General features: G+C 41.5%; 1 protein-coding gene across 2 annotated transcripts in view; it reads right to left on the bottom strand.

The window, feature by feature from the left end:
* PLCB2 (phospholipase C beta 2) overlaps positions 1–23,490 on the bottom strand; it is a 354,260-nt gene that overhangs the window by 159,229 nt on the left and 171,541 nt on the right. For both annotated transcript variants that reach the window (XM_082275009.1, XM_082275010.1), the window contains exon 4: positions 3,818–3,958. In XM_082275009.1, the coding sequence (XP_082131135.1) occupies positions 3,818–3,958 (141 nt within the window). The remainder of the gene's footprint in view (positions 1–3,817; positions 3,959–23,490) is intronic.

Here is a 23,490-nt window from a genome sequence, read left to right as displayed (position 1 = left end):
AAGGATCAATGGCGCTGTTGGTTCATGCGTAACTAGCAGCGCTATTTATCCCCTTTATATAGTTGTCTTTCTCCTTTTGTTCTTTCTCTGACCCTCTCTTTTTTTCCTTTCCCCCCCCCCCCCCCCCCCCCTCTTAGTGTGTCTTTTTCCCCCCCCCCTTTCTTTTTCCCCCCCCCCCCCCTCCCCCTCTCAGTTCAACTGGTTCAAAGCTTCAGACATCACTGTTGGATACATCCAGCACTATTACCCAATATCATGTATTTTATTGTGATCATTATGAATGGTTATATGGATCGATCGCACCATACCCATGCGCATATGACAGCACTGTCCAACACATGGTTGTATGGGCTCTCGATCCACTGTATGTGACATGTACCTAGCTAGGATTCATTGATACTATGCAAGTGCCCCGTTTCTCCCAGGTTAGATTAACGGCGCACTTGTCAGATACATTTTTGATTTTTCACCACCTTTTTAGTTTTTGTCGGGGGCCCTCCTCCGCTTCTCTTCCCCCGGTCCCTATTTATGTTCATACTTTTCTTTATCTCCACTTTTTTGCTTTACCCCAGCATTCTCTCTTCATCTACTTTTTCTAGGAAGGCGCCGTGCGTGTGTGGGGGTGTGTACACCATCCCCGCTGACTGCTCGGAGCCGACGTACGGCCGGGTAACCACGCCCAGCGGCTGACTGCCTATGGGCGTTACCGCTGGCGTGGATAGGAGGAGGCGCTGTGGGTCAGCTGACCCACAAGAGCTTCCCTCCTCCCGTGTCTTGACGCGGCCATTTGTTTGCTGGGTCACCGGCCGGGGTTGATGATGTCACATGTCTGACTCATCACCCGGGACCACGGCCTTCAAATAGAGCGCGGTACTCGCTCTAAAAACATGGCGGTATCCCCATCCGGGGGGGTGCACATACGGTCGCTGCAGTATCAGGATCCTTTACGTCAACATACTATTGGTGAGACTTTATGATTTGGTGAATAACTACTCTCTTACATGGCGCTCTACTGTACTCATTACTCCTATTTTTACAGGTCCTTTGGCATGTGAGCTCTCTGTCTCACTGGTCTGTGATTTGGGTCTATAGGCTGGGGCTTTTTCTCCCCACCTGGTCGCCACACATGACCTCTCTATGGGACCATACTCCCCATAGTAACAAGCCAATATTTTGCTTTATATGTATGTGAGTATTATTCATCAACTCCTTTATTTCTGCTTTATCACAGCTTGGTGTTTATGGCCACCCATCATAGTGGGGATGCCTAATTCTCATTTTAGGCACCTTAACCTCCATTTCTAGCTCATCGATGCATGCCATTATATTCTTTTGGAATCTTTCTTTCTTTACCTACCACCATTACTTTTATTAAGTAATATGTATAACATTAACTCTGGCATTAACTTGGGGTTCTTTTTCAAACTATATCCATCTAGTTGCACGGAGGTGAAGTGCTGGACAACTATCCCCATCCTAAATTTTCCCTTTAAAATGACTTATTCTCAAACATTGTATATTATACTTATTACACCATTTATTTTAGGCCACTCCAAGCTTTATATCTTATGATAGTTTGGACGTTTCTACCTGGCTGCTCTTTCTAACTGCAGCGTACCGATCCCCCTCGTTATTACCCTTCCCAGCCTTTATGGCAGGATTCATCAGAAAGTTCTTTCACCTGTAATATCTTTTTTCAGGTATGTACTTTGCTTAGTATATTGTTGCTGTTTTGCTCTTTTTTCCGGTTATACCCCAGTCTACTTCAATACCAAGCCTTGGTCCCTACGTCTGGCTCTATGTCTCTGGGCATGGCTAGCACTCCTAAGCGCTCAGGCTCCTTTCTTTTCTTTTCAACTCCCTGCTTTCTCTTCTCTCTCTCCTCATCCTTCTTACTTTCTCTGTTTCTCTCCTTTTCTCCTCTCCCCAGTTCACTTCTTTCTTCCCTTTTTTTCCCTTCTTTTCCACCTGGCTTTCTTATTCTCATTTTTTCCTACTCATTTTTCTCCTATTTCTCTGCTGTGACAAGGGCATGGCATGCAGCCTTAGAATGCAATTATATGCCGACTGACTATTAGATCTACTCAGTCATGACTGTATAACAACTTGTCTTGTTTTGTGTTTGATTAAAAATGTAAACGTTATGTCTTTACATAAGAATATTCATCATTAATGCTTTGTCTCTATGCAGATGTTTGTCTTTACCATATGCTCCAGAAGAAGCTTAATAGGTTAAGCGAAACATGTAGAGCAGCTGGGATTCAACCTAACATCTGTGCCCACTACATACAGACGACCCTTTGGAGACGGTCATCCCTTCTCCAGGGCCGCCTCAGGAATATAGGTTTTCCTTGTATCACTTGTGAACACTGTACAATAATCAATATCTGATAAGGCTATGTGATTGGTACTCCTTTTTGTAGGCTCTGCCGCCATACTGCAATTATTAATGTATATGACATGTTGCTCTTTTTATATGTCCCCCCCTTTTTGTGGTTTATTATGTATGTGTTTTTGTAAAAAAATTTTTTCTAATAAAGAACATATCATTTTACATTGGTGCCTATAAAGTCCAATCTCTCTTTCCCCCACTCTCAATTCTATATTTGGTAGGGACCCGTCTGAGGTATGGCTCCCAGTAGTTGGTATGTTGGTACCTGTGACTGGTTGTCTCCGAGCCGGTGCTGTGGCGGCTGGAGGCCTAATTAAGTCTGACGCAGGTACCTCCTTCTTTGATGCCTACCAGGACCTTGAGGCTCCAGTAAAAAACTGGGTTTAACGTGTTATTTACCTGTTATGTATACAGTTTGTTAATAAAAGGCTGCTATGGCCATTTAACTCCAACCTGTGATCATGTGGTTATTTATAATGGAGGAGGAGAGTGATGGTCAGAGCAGAATGGAGACAAATCATCTTTAATCCCCTAGACATGGCAAAGAACTGTACAATTTTGTAATAGCCAAATTTCCTCAACTGGAGATTTTTATGAAAAAGTTAAAGCAAAGTAAGTTTATCAGTATAGTTATTATACACAGTGTCGACAGGGAGAACATGATATGCTTTGACTTCTAACAGGTGTCTCCATTCCTTTATTGTGATCATCACCTTAGCACCTTATATATGCCATCTGGAATACTTTGTTAATTATACTAATTATGTTTTCCCATGCAAACCTATGTTTTCATTTATACTTCATAAAGGGTACATACATCCCATTCCATCTGCCTACGTCGTTCAACAATGCACATTTGCAAAGGACTGGTCCCCTGAGGTCCACTGGATAACAATCAGGCTCTCTGAGCTCATGAGGGAGAAACCAGTAACGGTTGAGAAGGACAACATGGACCAACACTCCTGGAGGTGTTGTTTTACTTCAGGGAATCAGTTATTTTGCAACAGAGCAATGTTGAGCAGTGCAGGTGGAAGAAAATTGTATACTCTATGTACACTCTTCTTCCATTTAAAGTGGCATGGTCACTTTAATGAAACCTGTAAAATTGAAATACCTGGCTCACCATAATAATTTTCCATCTAAAAATGTGTGTTGACTCACTATCTTCCTAAATACTTTCCAAATCAAGGGTCCCATAGAAAGCATGTAGCATGTAAAATTACAACTCCTGATCTGCATACATGTTCTAGGTCATAGACTCAAAGTATGAAAGACAGGGGTCAGCATGAGCGTCCGGCAGTGGCAACCAACACTTTCAGCAGGAGACTAGCAATGGCAGCAACTGTATTTCTCTAATGACACTTTTAATGCATTATCACCTACACCTCTATCACCTCTATTAGGTATATATTTTGTATACAGTACCTTGCCCACATTCTCCTTGTAGGACACAAAGTTATGGAAGGTAAGATCCACCATATCTGGCCCAGTGACAAAGCACAAAGTTTTAGCCAAGAAGTTGTTTTCAGGAAAGTCCAGGTTGAAGACTTCCCGCAATTTCTGGCTCTATAAGAGAAAAAAAGGTTATAAATGTTAAATTGAACCTTTTGTTTAAAATATGTATTCTTTGTTAATATTTATTAATATTCAATTGCTAATGAGTGAAACGCTATGACCTAAGCTCCCAACTGTCCCTGATTTCGAGGGACTGTCCCTGATTTGGAACAAAGTCCCTCTTACATATTGTAGTTACAAGTGTCTGGTTGAAAAAAGACACAAGTCCATCTACTTCAACCTCTTTCGCTCTTTCTTCTTCATTTGTCCCTCATTTTGGTGTAATCTATAGAATATAGTTGTATATAAAATGTACTTTTAATCTTTCAAAAAGTGGTTCCCAGTTCCCAGTGCTAAACCTTTCATCCAAGTTCTAAATTTCTGCATTTGTAAATTTCAAAAGTCAGTATAAATGAATAGCAGTGGTAAAAAAACAAAACAAAAAAAAAACATTTGTGGGTTTAACCACTTACCGCCCGCCCGCCGTCATATGACGGCGGGACGGTGTGGCTATTATCCTGGGCGGACGTCATATGACGTCCGCAGGAAATGCAGGGCAGGCGCGCGATCGCGGGCGCGCCGCCGTGCACTGCCGGTGTCGGCGTGTCCCCGGGACACAGCCGGTCACCAGCAGGGGGGAAACAGCCAATAGGCATGGCTGTTTCCCACGTGATCGGCTGTGTTCCAATGACACAGCCGATCACAATAGCGGAGCCCGGAAGATGACCGCGCATGCGCGATGGGGAGCGCGCAGCGCGGTCATGTCGGTGGCACTGTGTTCCGTAGGAACACAGCTGTCACCGGCGGTAGTAAACAGTCACTGACAGTGACTGTTTACTAAGTGATCGGCTGTGAATCCATTCACAGCCGATCACAAAATGTAAACACAGAGCAGTAACTGACTGTTACTAGCTCTTCTCCCCTCATACAGTTTCCAGTATGAGGGGAGCAGAGCTAGAAATAGTGAGTTACTGCTCTGTACACATGTAAAAAAGTAAAATCACACAAATAAAGGTCCCCCCACACAGTCCTCAGCCCCCCCCAATGTCACCTGTCACCCAACAGTCACCTCATCAGTGCCCAGAAATTGACACCCATAAGGCTACGTTCACATGTGAGCGCAGCGATCGCAGGCAGAATCACCGCGATTCTGCCCACGATCCGGAAATCATTGCAAATTGCGGGACGCCTGTGCGTTGCCCGTTTTTTGCAATAGCACCCCAAACGCTGTGCGATGTTGCCGCCATTTCCGCCTGCCGAATCGCGGTAACATCACGCAAACATCGCATGATGCCCAAAAAAGGTACAAGAGCTTCTTTGGGGCGCCATGCGTTGTTTGCGTGATGTTACCTCGATTCGGCAGGCGGAAATCGCAGCAACATCGCACAGCGTTTGGGGTGCTATTGCAAATCACGGGCAACGCACAGGCGTCCCGCAATTTGCAATGATTTCTGGATCGCGGGCAGAATCGCAGTGAATCTGCCCACGATCGCTACGCTCACATGTGAACGTAGCCTAAAGTTCACCGGTCACCAGAGACTGCCATCAGTACCGCCGTGCACCATCGCCCGTCACCTGTCACCCATCAGTGACCATCGCCCGTCACCTGTCACCCCATCAATCACCGTCACCTGTCACCCCATCAGTCATCGTCATCTGTCACCCCATCAATCATCGTCACTTGTCACCCCATCAGTGATCGTCACTTGTCACCCCATCAATCATCGTCACATGTCACCCCGTCAGTGATTGTCATCTGTCACCCCATCAATCATCGTCACTTGTCACCTCATCAATCATCGTCACTTGTCACCTCATCAATCATCATCACCTGTCACCTCATCAATCAACATCACCTGTCACCTCATCAATCATCGTCACCCCATCAGTCATCGTCACCTGTCACCCCATCAGTCATCGTCACCTGTCACCCCATCAGTCATTGTCACCTGTCACCCCATCAGTCATCGTCACCTGTCACCCCATCAGTCATCGTCACCTGTTTGCCATATACATGCAATCACTTACTGACCGCCTAACGACTATATGCGTCGGCCATTAAAAGCTAAATACTGGGGTTATGGCAGAAGATAGCCCCCATAACCCCGGTATTTTTTGAAACGGCGGGCGGTCGGCTTTCAGATAAGGGTGGTCCCAGTGGCGGATTCGCCGCGGAATTACCCTTACGGTGCAGGGGAAGAGGTGCCCCCCCCCCCTCCTGCCGCGTCCCAGACGTTTTCCCAGCTTACCGGACCCGCCGGCAGCGGGAAAAACTATCCGGTCCCGGATCCTCAGAGACAGGAAGTCGAGTGAGGGCAAGATGGCCCTCACTCGACTCTATGGTCTTGGAGGACCGAAGCTACGTCAAAAGACGTTGCCTAGCAACCGGTTTAAAGGGCCGCTTTTTTTTTTTCTTTTTCTTTTTTTTCCTTTTTCAACAATTTATTTTTTTTTTTTTTATTTTTTAGTGTAGTTGTGAGGTGTGAGGTCTTTTTGACCCCAGATCTCACAATAAAGAGGACCTGTCATGCCCATTTCTATTACAAGGGATGTTTACATTCCTTGTAATAGGAATAAAAATGATCAAAACATTTTTTTTTTTAAACTGTGTAAAAATAAAAAAATAATAAATAAAATAAATAGGGAAAAAAAAAAAAATGAAAGCGCCCTGTCCCCGTTAGCTCGCGCGCAGAAGCAAATGCATACGCAAGTCCCGCCCACGTATATAAACGGTGTTCAAACCATACATGTGAGGTATCGCCGCGATCGTTAGAGCGAGAGCAATAATTTGAGCCCTAGACCTCCTCTGTAACTCTAAGCTAGTAACCTGCAGAAATTTTTAAAATGTTGCCTATGGGGATTTTTAAGTACCAATGTTTGGCGCCATTCTGTGAGCATGCGCAATTTTGAAGCATGACATGTTGGGTATCTAATTACTCGGCGTAACATTATCTTTCACATTATGAAAAAAAAATGGGCTAAATTTACTGTTTTCTTATTTTTTAGTTCAAAAAAGTGAATTTTTTAAAAAAAAAATAGCATTTGGAAGACTGCTGCGCAAATATGGTGTGATAAAAAATATTGCAACGATCTCCATTTTATTCTCTAGGGTCTCTGCTAAAAAAAAATATATAATGTTTGGGGGTTCCAAGTAGTTTTCTAGCAAAAAAAATGATTTTAGCTTGTAAACACCAAGTGTCAAAAATAGGCCCAGTCTTAAAGTGGATAAATGGACAACTTTGTGTAAAGCGCTACTTGGATGTTAGGCCTATGTATGTGGCCAGGCTGTGAAAAAGTGTTACACATGTGGTATCGCCATACTCAGGAGGAATAGCAGAATGTATTTTGGGGTGCAATTTTTGCTATGTACATGCTATGTGTTAGAAATATTGCATAAATGGACAGCTTTGTGTAAAAAAAAATGTGTTTTCATTTTCTTTCCACATTTTCCAAAAACTTGTGGAAAAAAATGACATATTCAAAAGACTCATTATGCCTCAAAAATTATACCTTGGGCTGTTTGCTTTCCAAAATGGGGTCATTTTATGGGGGTTTCCATTGTCCTGGTGCTCCAGGGCCTTCAAAAGTACGATAGGTTGTCAGGAAATTATATAATAATTTGTGCTCCTAGAATGCCGGACGGTACTACTTGGATGTTAGGCCTCTGTATGTGGCCAGGCTGTGAAAAAGTCTCACACATGTGGTATCGCCATACTCAGGAGGAGTAGTAGAATGTGTTTTGGGGTGTAGTTGCAAGTATACATATGCTGTGCGAGAGAAATAACCTGTTAATACGTCAATTTGTAAAAAAAAATAAAAAAAAGATCTTCATTTTGCAAAGAGTTGTGGGAAAAAATGACAACTTCAAAAAACTCACCATGCCCCTTATTAAATACCTTGGAATGTCTACTTTCCAAAAAGGGGTCATTTGGGGGGTATTTGTACTTTCCTGACTTTTAGTGTCTCAAGAAATGAGATAGGCCTTCAGTACATCAGGTGTGGTCAAGTGTGATCAATTTTCAATGAATAGCACCATAACTTGTGGACTCTATAACTTTCACAAAGACCAAATAATATACACTTATTTGGGTTATTTTTACCAAAGATAAGTAGCAGTATAAATTTTGGCCAAGATTTGTGAAGAAAAATTACTCATTTGCTAAATTTTATGACAGAAACAAAGAAAAATGCGTTTTTTCACAATATTTTCAGTCTTTTTTTATTTAAAGCACAAAAAATAAAAAACCCAGTAGTTATTAAATATCATCAAAAGAAAGCTCTGTTTGTGTGAAAAAAAGGACGCAAATTTTTTATGGGTACAGTGTTGCATGACTGAGTAATTGTCATTCAAAGTGTGAGAGCGCTGAAAGCTGAAAATCAGTCTGGGCAGGAAGGGGGTGAAAGTGCACTGTAGGCAAGTGGTTAACTAATCTTTTTTTGTATATTTCCCCTTTAACCACTTTACGTCTGCTCACATTGCTGCTACTGCAGCAATCGTCCAGCGACGGAGACCTATGTCGATGGACTCCTCCCCTTGTGGGCGGCGCACGCTCGCCGCCGAAGGCTCGCTCCCGCTGTGTTCAGTCACAGCGGGATTCGGGCCAGGGGAGGAGCAGTGGCAATCGCCGCTGTTCTTCCCCGATCGTCGGGGAATCGAGTGTGGAGATCTGCCCGCTTGTGTAAGCAAAGCGGGCGGATCTCCTAAGTGACAGGCAGTGACAGATTGCAGGGTTCAGCATAACTGAACATGCGATCTGTCCCTTTGTCACTCAGTCACCTCCCCCCACACATGTCAGTAAGCACCAGGCATACATTAACCCCTCCCTCTCCAATAAAATTAACCCCTTCCCTGCCAGTGTCATTTTTACAGTAACAGTGCATATTTATAGCACTGATTACTGTAGTAATGTCACTGGTACCCCCAAAAGTGTCAAAAATGTCAGTCAAGGGTCTGATCTGTCTGCCGCAATGTCGCAGTCCCGCAAAGAAAATCACAGATTGCCTCCATTACTCGTTAAAAAAAAAAACACCAAAAATGACAGAAATCTTTCCCTTAGTTATTAAACGCAATAACTTTTGCGCAAACCAATCAAAATACACTTATTGTGATTTTTTTTACCAAAAATATGTAGCAGAAAACAAATTGGCCAAAAATTTAAAAAAATTTTGATTTTTACATTTTTTGGGGGGGAATTTCATATAAAAAAACGTGAAAAATATTGTTATTTTTTCAAAATTTACGCTCTTTTTTTGTTTATATCGCAAAAAGTAAAAATCGCACAGGTGATCAAATACCACCAAAAGAAAGCTCTGTATGTGGGAAAAAAAGGACGTAAATTTCGTTTGGGTAGGGCGTCGCACGACCACGCAATTGTCAGTTAAAGTCGCACAGTGCCGAATCGCAAAAAGTGGCCTAGACGTAAGACAGCAAAATCCTCCGGTGGTAAAGTGGTTAAAGGACGCATGGCAAGGGGTGTGTCCTATGCCTACATTCTTTTGCTACTAGGTGTCCCTCGTTCCCATCTCAAAAAGTTGGGAGGTATGGGTAATGCATACATTTTCACATGCATACATTGTTGTATATTGTATACAGTATTTGTAATGCCATAAAGGCTTTGTGGTACATTCAAAGATCAGCAGAGCTAAATCAATATTTAAATGTTTTGGGTAAATGCTGGCAGGACGAATCATCCATTGGATTCTTATGTTACATAGTTGGTAAGGTGGAATGAAGACACCAGTCCATCCAGTTCCACGTGTGGTGTATGTGTATGTGTTTATGTCAATAGTAAATCGCATATCCCTGTATGTTGTGATCATTTAGGTGCCCATCTAATAGTTTTTTAAACTAACAATGCTCCCTGCTGATACCACTGCTTGAGGAAGAGAATTCCACATCCTTACGGTTTTGACAGTAAAGAATCCTCTACGCAGTTTAAGGTTAACTTGCTTCTATTCCATTTTCAATGAATGGCCGCGTGTCTTTTTAAATTCCCTCCCACTGAAATGTTTTTCCCTATGCTAGGGTCACCAGTAAGGTAATTGAATATCGCTATCATATCTCCTCTCAAGCGTCTCTTCTCCAGAGAGAAGAAGTTTAATGCTTGTAGTCTTTCCCCATAACTGAGGTCCTTCAGTTCCTTTATTACCTTTGTTGCCCTTCTCTGAACTCTTTTCAGGTCCAGCACATCCTTCTTCAGGACAGGTGCTCAGAAATGGACAGCATACTCAAGATGTGGCCCGGACCAGAGTCTTATAGAGTGGGAGAATTATCATTTTATCTCTGGAGTGAATCCCCTTTTTTATGCATGCTTATATACTGTGGGCTTTGCTTGCAGCAGCTTGGTATTGCATGCCATTGCTGAACCTGTCATCTACTAGGACACCCAGATATTTTTCCATTCTGGATTTCCCCAGAGACTCCCCCCCTAGCGAGTAACTTGCTTCGTATTTTTAGCACCCAAATGCATTACTTGACATTTTTCAACATTACCACCTTCCGGACTGCCCCATGCAGATATACTGCGGCAGGGCGGCCCTGCTGCATGAAATCATGTACCTGTATGTCATTTTGTGCACTGGGTCTGGGGCATGCGCTTGTGCCTCCGGCGACCCGCTTCCACAGTGATTGAACACAACAGGAACCAATGAGCAGGTCCAGCAGGTTTGATGTTAGCTGGCACTCTGCGTTCATTCTTGGAGAGGAAGAATGGCGGTCTGCCTATGTAAACAAGGTAGACTGCCGTTCTGTTAGAGGGGAAGATAGAGATCTTGTGTTCCTGCTAAGCAGGAACACAGCTCTCGGTCTTTCCCCATTCAAAGCACTCCCTAGGAGCATATTTAACCCTATGATCCCCTCTGATGCTAACCCCTTCCCTGCCAGTGTCATTAGTACACTGACATTCCTTTTTTTTTCCACACTAATCACTGTATTGGTGTCACTGTTCTCCAAAAAGTGTCACTTCTTGTCAAATTTGTCCGCTGCAATGTCGCAGTCCCGCTAAAAACCACTGATAGCCACTATTACAAGTAAAAACAATAAAAAAATAAAAAGTCCATAAATATATCCCATAGTTTGTACATGTTTAACTTTTCTGCAAACCAATCAATATTGAGATATCAATCAACCAATATTGGAATTTTTTTTAGCTTTGTATCATCAGCAAATATTGAGATTAATTTGTTTATCTCATTCTCTATATTGTTTATGAATATATTAAACAGAATTGGCCCCAGGACTGATCCTTGGGGGACCCTACTTACCACACCGGACCATTCTGAGGACTCACTATTTACCATCACCTTTTTGACCTGCCCTAGTAGTCAGTTCTCTTTCCAGGTACATACCCTATGGCCCATGTCGACAGACCTCAGTTTGTAAAGTAAACATTTGTGGGGAACTGTATCAAATGCCTTTGCAAAACCCAGATATACCACGCCCACAGGCCTTACTTTATCTAGATGGCAGCTCACTTCCTTGCTAATAGATTGGTCTGGCAAGGACGATCCTTCATGAATCCATGCGGATTACTACTAATGATACTGTTTTCATCGGCAAATTCTTGGTTATAATCCCTTATCATCCCTTCCATTAGCTTACAAACTATTGATGTTAGACTGACTGGTCTGTAGTTTCCAGGGATATATCTCGGCCCTTTTTTAAATAATGGCTTTCCTCCAATCAGCTGGTACCATTCCAGTCAGTGAACTGTCCATAAACGTTAGAAACAATGGTCTAGCTATCACTATTTGTTTTCAACTTCCCAGCAGAAGTAGGTTAAATGATGTTGGTCTTCAGCATGAGGACATTTAGAGGTAGAAAAAAAATTCAGGATAAAAGTTAAAGAATGCAGAGAAAGCTGGTTTTGTTATTTTAAAGCATAAATTAAACCCTGCATTAAAAAAAAAAAAAAAAAGGGCTCCCGGGAGGGGTTAGCCATAATGTGCTAGTATGCACAACATATTAGCACGTTAGGGCAGACTTAACTGCACTGTCAGTTGCGCTTTATCTTCTCCCAGTTTTCCTTCTGGGATAGGACTCCTTGGCTGCTTGAATGACCTTGCTGTGATAATGTCACTCCAGTGCATGCACATGCGAGTCACATCTTTACAGCACAGAGAGGTGCCATAAATGTACGATGAATTGCGCATGCAGAGGGGGCTGTTCTGTCATAAAAATCTTGCTTGTCAGTGTTTTTTCTTCTTTAGTTCATTTTTGCTTTGACCGCTTGCCAACCGGGCCAATTCCGATACTTCTCTCCTACTTTTTTTTGCTTGAAAATTAATTAGAACCCCAAACATTATATACATTTTTTATTCGAGAATAACATGGTGGGTTTTGAATTTTTTTATGTCACACGGTATTTGCACACAAACAGTATATAATACCCAATCTTTTCAGTAAAATGTAAACGATGATGTTACGCCCAGTAAAAAGGTACCAAATATGTCACACTTTAAAATTGCATAAACCATGGAATAGCATCAAACTACGGTACTTAAAAATCTCCACAGGGGACACTTTAAAAATGTTTGCAGGTTACCAGTTTAGAGTTACAGAGGAAATCTGGGGCAGGAAATATTGCTCTCGCACTGATGTTCACTATGATACCTCACATATGTGGTGCATTCACCATTTACATATGCACACGGTAATTACTCATGCATTAGCATTTGTGCATAAGCATGGGGGGGGGGGGCATATTTTTTCATTATTATTTATTTTATCTTAAACTATTTTTTTCACTGTCTCTATCATTTTTTTTGTATTAATTTCCCTGCTATCACAAGGGATGAACAACATCCCATGTGACAGCATGGTCCGTGACAGGTCCTCTTTATGGAGAGATCTGGGGTCTATTAGACACCAAGTCTCTCCTCTGGACTCCAATGCAGTTGATCAGACACAGATTGGTCTAATCGGCTGCTTTCCTGGTTGTTAGCGGGCAGGTAAACAGAGAGGTGGAACCGAAAGTAATAAAATCTTGCAACGTCCGATTCCCGGAGTTACAGAGAGGGAGGAACAATGTCAGTTCCTCTCTGTTCTGTGCAGCAGTTGCCGCCGATAGAAGCACTCCTGGGCTCCGTGATCGTGTGGGAGAGCCCAGGAGAAGTGGCAGCAGGAGAGAGGGAACCACATTTTGCCACCCGCAAAAGGGTTTGAGTGGCTGTTTAGTAATTGGAATCACTTCTGCATTAAAGCCAACCACTGCCTTATAATCTAAATACCAGGATGACACCTGTATCTGCAGACATCATCCCAGTATAACCACTGCCAACCGAGGGATGTCTAATGACGGCCTAGGGTCGGCAAGTGGTTAATGGGCTATTCATTTTATTCTTCCTACTTTTGGCTGGAATTCTACTTTAACAGGGGGATATTTTTTATTTTAATGAGTCTGCCTTGTTTAATTTTTTAATAGCAAAGGAGTGACTCTCAGAATTTCCCCCAAAAAATCCTATTAGTTTTGTATGGACCAACTATTTAAAAAAAGACAGCTGATATGAGTATGTTGTGTGTTATGCAGAGAACACATCTTTGCATGTATATCCATTGATGACAGTGTGTCTGCACTCTGGTATGGTTTCTAGAATTAATGCTAAACTGGTTCTAAAGATTCATGTTTTTTACCCTAATGCAGGTGCTCCCTCACCTCCCCGAATACTTACATGAATCATCAATCGATCCAGCACTGTACTCGGCTGCATCTCTTCTCTCCCCTCCCCCTCTACTTACAGGGAATGAGGCAGCCATTGGCTCCTGCTGCTCCCAATCAAAAACTGTGAGGAGGGAAGTGGTTGGTCGCGCCAAGCTGTGGGTGTCTATGGTTGCACATGGCCTGGCTCATGATTGAGCCCGCATGTCTGCCCTCTAAGCAAGCGGTTTGCTATGGGGGCAGAAACAGAAGAGGAGGAGCCAAGAGTGCCGAGGGGGGGGGGGGCAGAAGTACAATATCATTTCAGTTAAGTTAAAGATGTTTATAATTTTATTTGGCCTTTAGAAACGCTTTAAAAGGGTATTCCCATCAAAAGTCATTATTTAGTTGTATGTCGATCCTGGTGGGCAGTTTTAGCTCCTAGGATTTGTACATGTCTTGAATAAACAAACAGTCAGATTTTCTTACTATTACTCCTCACTCTGCTTCTGAGCACTTTTTTTTTGGTGTTCATGTTCATCTTTGTTTTAGGCTGATTTTTTAGTATTAGGGTCCATTCACACCTATGCATTCCATTGCGTTATTGTACACACCTTGACAAACATTTACATGAGTTGCATAAAGGTAGCCTATTCTGTATGAAAGGGCTGCCAATGTACCACAACGTATGGAAAAATATACATTACTCTGTTTTAGCAACGCAGTGCGTCACAGGAGACAGATAATGCTTTATGGTGTGCTTTGTATTTTGGGCTGTACTATACAATATATTGGGGTGACATTCATAATGAACAGCACCACAGCACCCCACATATAAGGCACGTGTGTTGCCATGCCTTGTGGTAACGCACAATTTTTTTTTTACAGAATTTATTGAATAAATACAAAAAACTATACAAACAATACTGCATGGCAGGTATAACAATTTAGCTAATGAAGGAGGCTACGGCACATTCAGTGTACAATAAAACATTAAGTGACTGAAAGATTCCTGAGTAAATGATCTCAGTAGGACTAAGGAGATTTCTATCATTGGGGGGGGGGGGGGGGGGAGGGGGAGGTAACAATGAACTGATCTGGGGGATCCACAGAACAGGGCCTGAGCTGACTGGAGTACAGAAAGAAAGGCCAATGGATATCCTGAAGGCAGCACCCATGTCACATATCTAAGTACCCTGGCTGACCATATTTTGTTGAATTTCCTTATGTAATTATTACACTCGCAGGTCAATTTTTATAGGAGAATGGTGACTAAGGCTCCATGTACACGGGACGTTGTTAAAAGTCCCTTTGAATGCTGGAATTTTTAGGACGTTTGAAACATCCGTTCGGTCGCGTTTGTACCCGCGTTTAGCGGGCGTTTAGCGGCGTTTGCGTTTAGAAGCGTTCCTAGAGGTCAAAACAATTATTCTCCTTTAAAATGGAAAAACGCGAACGCTAAACGCGGGTCATCGCGTTCAGACGCGTTCGGACGCGTTTAGATGCGTTCGGACACGTTTGTGCGTTTGAAACGCCGGGAAACACACGTTCGAGCGCAAATAATTGCGTTCTAAAAAAAGTCCCTGAACGCAACTGCCTGCAAATGACTGTAAACAACCTGGTGTACATGGACAGATAAGATAAAATGTAGATGGGTTCAGGGGCTTCTGAAAAAAACACCCAACTGCTCCTAAACGGCCATTTCCAGCGTCCCGTGTACATGGAGCCTAATTTCGAGTGAAGCAAGTTCTCCCTCCGTGCATACAACACGACTTAGAAGATACATATTTTAACATATCGTAGGGTTGAAACCCGTCCAGGATTTACCCGGACAGTCCAGGTTTTGAATTGTTTATCCAGGTTTCAGACTGCCTGAAATCCGGACACAATATTTATAATGGATTGTGGCTCCCCAAGTAACTGAGTACCACAACTGCCGAGTGCATAGGTGGCGCAAGGGCCCCATACACGGACATGAGAGGAAAGAAGGCTTGATCTACTCCTCCTCCTCCTCCCACCCCTATCCCTCTGTCTGCACACCCACACTTTCAGTGCTTCAGGAACGGAATGTGTGGGCTGGAAATTTGAAGCTCAGCAAACGGCAGATACATTGTGGATGAAAGGTGTGGATGCCCGAGCCTCCATCCTTGAGTGAGTGAGTTCACTATCCAATGTCTGCGACTGAAGTCTTCCCCCTCCCTTACTTCTTTCTCCTGCCTCCGAGCGAGTGAGTATACTAAGATAAGAGGGACTCAGATGTAAGGGGTGCCCTGTAGACTCTAATGTAAAGGACACTTTGGAAAGACCAATTTTGGGGGAATGCTGGAAACTCTGATGTAAGTGGGAGTTTTGGTGAGCAGAAACTGTTTTTTTCTTCTTTAAAATTAAGTGTTTACCTGGTTTATTCCCCCATTGATATCTTTTCTTGGCCACTCTATTGTAGACCCTTCTTGTCTCCTGCTCCATAAGATCGCTCAGCCTCTTTTTATCACGTACTGTACCTATTTTTTTATGTAGTTGTTCAAGTTCATACATTTCCTTTATTAATATTACCCTTTTCTTCACTCTTTCATGTGGATATCAGGATACCCCTAATATAGGCCTTGTGTGCCTCCCATAGCATGGCTTCTGATATCTCTATAGTTTCATTTAAATTCAAAATAATGTTTTAGTTCTTCCTTTATTTTATTCTCTACTTCCTTTTCCTGTAACAAATCCTCATTCAGTCTCCATATATTTATCCTATTTTGAATGCCCGGTAGGAGCATCCTCATCTTCACTGGGGCATGATCTGACAGTGAGATTATTTCGATATTTGTTTTAACCACCATATCCAGTAATCTATATTTGACCATTATATAGTCTATCCTTAAGTATATCCCGTGCACAGAGGAATAAAATGTATAATCTTGTGTTTTAGGGCATTGGGCCCTCCACACATCTACCATTTGACATTGGTAAAATTTCTTCTTAATCATCCTAATTTGCTGGTTTTTCATCCCCTGTGCATGGGACGTAGTACCTATTTTTGGATCTATGCAGAAATTAAAATCTCCTGCCATTATCAAGTTTCCATCTTTAAAATCCATTAGCCTCCCTATGACCTCCTACAAGTATCCTGTTGGATTTGGGCAATTAATATTTGCCAATGTGCATTTCATAGTATATAACCTTCCCTTTAAGAACAAGAACCTGCCTTCAGGGTCCACCATCCTATCCTTCAGGGTAAACTGTACCTCTTTGGCCAACCCAATTGTTACTCCCTTTGCTCTTTTTGTTGGAGAATCTCCATAATAAGAAGTTGGAAAATCTTTTGAATATAGTTTTACATTCGTATCATGAGAAATGTGTGTCTCTTGGAGGAACACTACTCCTGCTGAGTAATGTTTAATTTCTTTTAGTACTTTGTGTCTTTTCCCTGATGTAATTAACCCTCGGGCATTAGAGGTTATAAAATGTATTGCAGAAATCATAAATCTCTGTATCCTCCTCTCGCCTTCTCTCTCTTTCTCTTTTTCCACCTCCCATTTCAGCTCCATTGTATTGTTAAATATTTAGAGAGTAAGATGGCCATCAAGCCGGGGGAGCAGAGAAACAGAAACAGAGGAAACAGTGGTCTTTTTTAACTCTGTTTTGCATACACTCTGCCTATTAGATTTAATAAATTACATTTATGCTCCATTCACATTTGGCATACGCAATCTCAAATCGCATTGCAATCGCAAAATGCATGTTCTGTTTTTTCAATGGCACCTAAAAACGCAGCGTGGTTTTGCAGTGATTATTTTGGCAAGCCACAACACGCGAAGCTTCTCGCCCCAAGAGAAGCTACTACTCCTTTTTGGGTAAAAAGCTTTGTGTGTTGCAGATTGCTGCGATTTACCGCATGATAATCGCTGCAAAACGCCACCACGTTTTAGGTGCTATTAAAAATGAATGGCACCCGAACATGCGTTAGTGATTTCAATGCGATTTGATATCGCAGGCAGAATCACAGTGATTCTGCTTGAAATCCCAAAACGCCAAATGTGAATGGAGCCTTACACAATACCAACTGATTTTTAAAGTTATATAACATAATAATTGATATATTTTTATAATTAAAAATGAATGTACTATGAAAAACTATGGTTCAAAAAAATGCACCTGAACATCCTGCATTGTTTAATTTAAATTCTGATGTTAAAGATAACAAGCATGACACCATCCAGACTTAAAGGTCGGGGGCGGGGGTGGGAGATTCACGACAGGTTATTCCAGAGACTTCCTCTGCCTGTCATTGTACAGTTATGTAATTCACAGCCACAGAACATATGTAGCTTATCTTTCCTATGCTCTTTATTAAACAATCATCCTTTGCACTGAAAAGCATAAGATGGATTATCATACTAGAAATAAAGCGGATCTACCAAGCATTATTTAAACAAATCTGCCATTAATACTGCAGCCTGCATATAAGCTAAACTACAGGGTTGCAAATACAGCATATGTATCCTACAATGTTCACTTGTTTGTCTTTTTTGTGCTGGTCAGTGAATACACTCACAAACAATATCATAGAAACATACAAACACAGAAGAGTGATGGCAGAAAAAAAATAATTAGTCTGTCGAGTTTGTCCCATTTTGTTTGCATATACAGTATGTGTGTATATATATATATATATATATATATATATATATATATACACACACAGTATTGTACAAAAGTTTCTCTACTATTATCAATTTACAAAATGCAAACTGAGCGATCAGAAGAAACATCTAAATCAAATCAATATTTGTATATGACTAATCTTTGGCTTCAAATCAGAATTAGTTCTTCTAGGTTTACTTGCACAAGGTTTTTGAAGTAACCTGGCAGGTAGGTTGTTCCAAACATCTTGGAGAACTAAACACAGATCCTCTGTGGATGAAGGATGCCTCAAATCCATCTGTCTCTTCATGTAATCCAAGAAAGAATCAATGATGTTGGGATCAGGGCCCTGTTGGGGCCAAACCACCACTTCCAAGATTATTTGTTCTTCTTTATGCTGAAGATAGCTCTTACTGACATTCTCTCTATGTTTAGGGTCATGGCCTGCTGCAGAATAAATTTAAGGCCAATCATACGCCTCCGTGATGGTATAGCGTGATGGATAAGTATCTGCCTGTATTTCTCAGGATTGAGGATACCATTGATCCTGACCAAATCTCTAACTCAATTTGCAGAAATGCAGCCCCAAACTTGCAAGGAACCTGCACCATGCTTCACTGTTGCCTGCAGACACTCATTATTGTTCCACTCTCCAGCCCTTTACAAGCAAATTGTCCCCTGCTACAGCCAAATATTTCAAAATTTTGAATCCATCAGAGCACAGATTATACAGTATAGATCTATGATTCTCCCAAGCATGTTTGAATCCATTTACAGTGCCTTGCGAAAGTATTCGGCCCCCTTGAACTTTGCAACCTTTTGCCACATTTCAGGCTTCAAACATAAAGATATAAAACTGTAATTTTTTGTGAAGAATCAACAACAAGTGGGACACAATCCTGAAGTGGAATGAAATTTATTGGATATTTCAAACTTTGTTAAATAAAAAATTGAAAAATTGGGCGTGCAAAATTATTCAGCCTCTTTACTTTCAGTGCAGCAAACTCTCTCCAGAAGTTCAGTGAGGATCTCTGAATGATCCAATGTTGACCTAAATGACTAATGATGATAAATAGAATCCACCTGTGTGTAATCAAGTCTCCGCATAAATGCACCTGCACTGTGATAGTCTCAGAGGTCCGTTTAAAGCGCAGAGAGCATCATGAAGAACAAGGAACACACCAGGCAGGTCCGAGATACTGTTGTGGAGATGTTTAAAGCCGGATTTGGATACAAAAAGATTTCCCAAGCTTTAAACATCCCAAGGAGCACTGTGCAAGTGATAATATTGAAATGGAAGGAGTATCAGACCACTGCAAATCTACGTAGACCTGGCCGTCCCTCTAAACTTTCAGCTCATACAAGGAGAAGACCGATCAGAGATGCAGCCAAGAGGCCCATGATCACTCTGGATGAACTGCAGAGATCTACAGCTGAGGTGGGAGAATCTGTCCATTGTCCCCATTGTCTAACATGGTGGTGGCAGCATCATGGTTTGGGCATGCTTTTCTTAAGCAGGGACAGGGAAGATGGTTAAAATTGATGGGAAGATGGATGGAGCCAAATACAGGACCATTCTGGAAGAAAACCTGATGGAGTCTGCAAAAGACTTGAGACTGGGACGGAGATTTGTCTTCCAACAAGACTATGGAAGGGTTCACAAATAAACATATCCAGGTGTTAGAATGGCCAAGTCAAAGTCCAGACCTGAATCCATTTGAGAATCTGTGGAAAGAACTGAAAACTGCTGTTCACAAACGCTCTCCATCCAACCTCACTGAGCTCGATCTGTTTTGCAAAGGAGGAATGGGCAAAAATTTCAGTCTCTCGATGTGCAAAACTGATAGAGACCTACCCCAAGCGACTTACAGCTGTAATCGCAGCAAAAGGTGGCGCTACAAAGTATTAACTTAAGGGGGGCTGAATAATTTTGCACGCCCAATTTTTCAGTTTTTTATTTGTTAACAAAGTTTGAAATATCCAATAAATTTTGTTCCACTTCATGATTGTGTCCCACTTGTTGATTCTTCACAAAAAATTACAGTTTTATATCTTTATGTTTGAAGCCTGAAATGTGGCAAAAGGTCGCAAAGTATAAGGGGGCCGAATACTTTCGCAAGGCACTGTACTGTTGACTGACTCGCTACCTCTGCTGGAAGCATCAACTTCTCTTTCAGTATGATAATACTATTTTTTTCTGCTATTTTTAGGTCATGTCCATGTGTTCCTCATCTTAGCTTCATATTGATACTGCCCTTCTGAATCTATATTTAAAAATGTAAATGATGTCTCCCCTTTCACTTCTTTCCTCCAGTCTATATATAATAAGATCCTAAAGTCTCTCCTTATATGTTTTATCCCTCAGACCGTTCACCATTTCTTTGCCTGTTTCTGAAATATTATCAATATTTTTTTGTAAGTGAGGTCTCCAGAACTAGACACATTATTCTAAATGAGGTCTAACTAAAGATCCACAGTAAATAGAGGAATCAGGATCTCCTTTTTGCTGGTTCCTCTTTCCTCCTGCTCCTTAATGAGTGCATTATATCGCCTTTTTCAACTTTGGTTTTGGTAAAAAAAAATCCCCAGTCTATGAACAGTTTTGGAGCAGTGTGTTCAGCAACCATAAAATATTTACCAGAGAAATCTCGGTTTATTAATAGCATGAGACGATTCTCATTTTAATACCAAATGTTTTAACTGCCAAATGGCGCTGAAGACCCTGAATAATGTAGGAACTGGGTAAAGTGTAGGGTGACCAAAGGGTCAATGGCTGTCCAGTTAACTAATAGATAACTCCATCTGCACTATTTGTTTTTGTCATATGACAAAATTTTAATCAGGAGATTAAAAAAAGATTAAAATGTAAAGGTGAACTGTGGATGCATATATTTAGGAATATGTTACCCCAACATTTTATATTCCCGATATGTGCCTGTTGTACCATGTACTTGTGTTAAAAAGTATCCTATTCTCTTTGTATTCCTTCTTTTGTGTGAAATACCTGGTGATCCTGGTAGTCCAAAAACAGTATCTCTCTTGCGCTCAAGTGGTATGCGGGAAGGTGAGTGGTCTGAATAGTCTTTTTAGCACAGATAGGGCGGTCTTGCTGCCCCCTCAGGACCAAGGGTATCCAAAAACACTGAAAGACAACAACAAGAGAAGGGCGCACCGACATTGTGCATTACCACTAAAAAGGTTTATTGCCACTTAGGCAATTTTGGCTCTGAGGAAGAGGGTTCTCCCTCGAAGTGCGTAAGCCAAGCCAGGTCATTGTGGACGCTATCACGCCATCCAGCAGTAAAGATGTGTTCTGGAGGCAATTGGTTCCTATTTCCTACATGCATGTATACATCTTATATGTTTTAGTAAAATATATGCTACCTATTTTGATTTTAATAAACTTTTTTAGTGGTTAGGCACACGGTCGGTGCACCCTTCTCTTGTTGTGATCCTGGTAGTCCCCCTGCTTTTCTATTTCAAATTGACTGCGCTAGGCTTGGAAGCACATCCTTCCCAGCGGGGTCAGTTTTCTGTCTGTGCTGGAAGAACAGCTTGCCTGTCCTCCAATGGTCAGACTTGTGCTGACATTTCTCCCTGCACAGCCATTCACTGGGAAGATTGGTATACTGCAACAGAAAACTCTTTAGTGTAGAAAAAATCCTCTTTTATAACCATAAAAAGTATTCTCTTTAAAAGATATTGCCTCTATTTTTGGGTCAGTGACAACTCAAAAAAACAAAAAAAAAAAAAATAACTAAAAACCTTCAACTGGAGACGGATTTTTGCTAAATTGTAGACAACGCAGTGACCACCACTGAGTAGACATTTCACAGATTAGTATTATTTAGCATGAAATGCATTTTGCTAAAATGAAATTCCCCCATGTTTGTCTCTTACTGCCTAAGAGATACCTTTTACAAATTTGGTAGCTTTGGACCCCCCCCCCCCCCCCCGATATGTCCCTATATTCCCTTTGTAACTAGTTGTTGACCAATACTGTTGACATGATGCTTGTAGATGAGAAGGACAGGGCTGATGACAAGCGTCATTATAGTCTGTGATACTGGTTTAATTTCTACTTGCTCAGAAGCATAGAAACACAGAAGTGTGATGCCAGATAAAGTATATAGGAGAGTCCGGTCCCTGGCAGAGTTATTAGTAAATAGTGACAAAAAAGTGAGTCCTGCAAAGATTTTTGGGCATGTCTAGGTGTCGAAAGTGTGAGTTTTGCCTTTTATGATCGAGTGTGACACACTGACATTGCCCATGGGAAAGATAAAAGAGTAAACTGCGATACAATCGGAGTAGTTTATATTATTCTTTGTGCCTGTGGATCCTTCTATGTGGGCAAAACGATTGGTACAATACATAGGAGATTGCAAGATCATATTTGTAAATTAATACCCATCACTTGAAGGCTCCACTCGCTAGAGATGTCTGCCTGCAGCATAACCGTGATCCCAAAGTCCTGAGATGTTGGGTCCTGGAGCTAGTGCCCCACAGCACATGAGTTGATGACTTTGACAGAATTGTATTGCAACATGAAGCCAGGTGGATTGGGGAGCTTGAGGTGACCAAACCACCTGGTCTCAATGAAAGCTTGAGTTTTGCACCTCTTCTGAGAAAGTAAGTGTTCTTTTGAGATACATATGTACCCTCAGTTTAGTCCACAGTTTTGTCTCAGACAGGGATCCATATTGTTTTTTTTTTTTTTTTTTTTTTACATTGGAACTAGAGTTGAATATTTTTGTATACAAAGGATGGGTTCGGCTAGAATCCCTTATTAAAGTGGTGAGGGGTTGAATCTGACATAATTATACCCGACCAATGCATCATATTTTCAATTCATAGTATTTATATTATTATGGCTATATTTAGTTTATAAATTGTGATTTTGACATGCCTCAATCAGGCCTGGCTTAATAATTTGTCTATATGGTAACCAAAGGATGTTTTTAAGTTAATAGACCATTATTAAATTTGTCCACATGATGGCACTCTAGAGCATAGTAATATATTCTCACTTGTACCTTCATATGTGTCCATATGAGGGCATTGTGTTATGTTTATTCAATCATCTTTATTTATTTTATGTAGAGAAGCTAAGGATGTAAGAAATGTCAAACATGTTTTAACACGTGGGAATAAATATGTGCATATGTATAATCTATGCTAATCCACAATGTTGCTATATTATAAAATATCTGGTCATCTGGCGGCTTGTTTAAGCACGTGAGTGAGATTGGTAAGAACATTTAAAGCCACAGTCTC

Source organism: Pelophylax lessonae (assembly GCF_965119305.1).
Source record: "Pelophylax lessonae genome assembly, chromosome: 13".
Classification (NCBI taxonomy): Eukaryota; Metazoa; Chordata; class Amphibia; order Anura; family Ranidae; genus Pelophylax; species Pelophylax lessonae.
The sequence above is the reverse complement of the archived record's forward strand: the minus strand, read 5'-3'. Positions and strand labels throughout refer to the sequence as shown.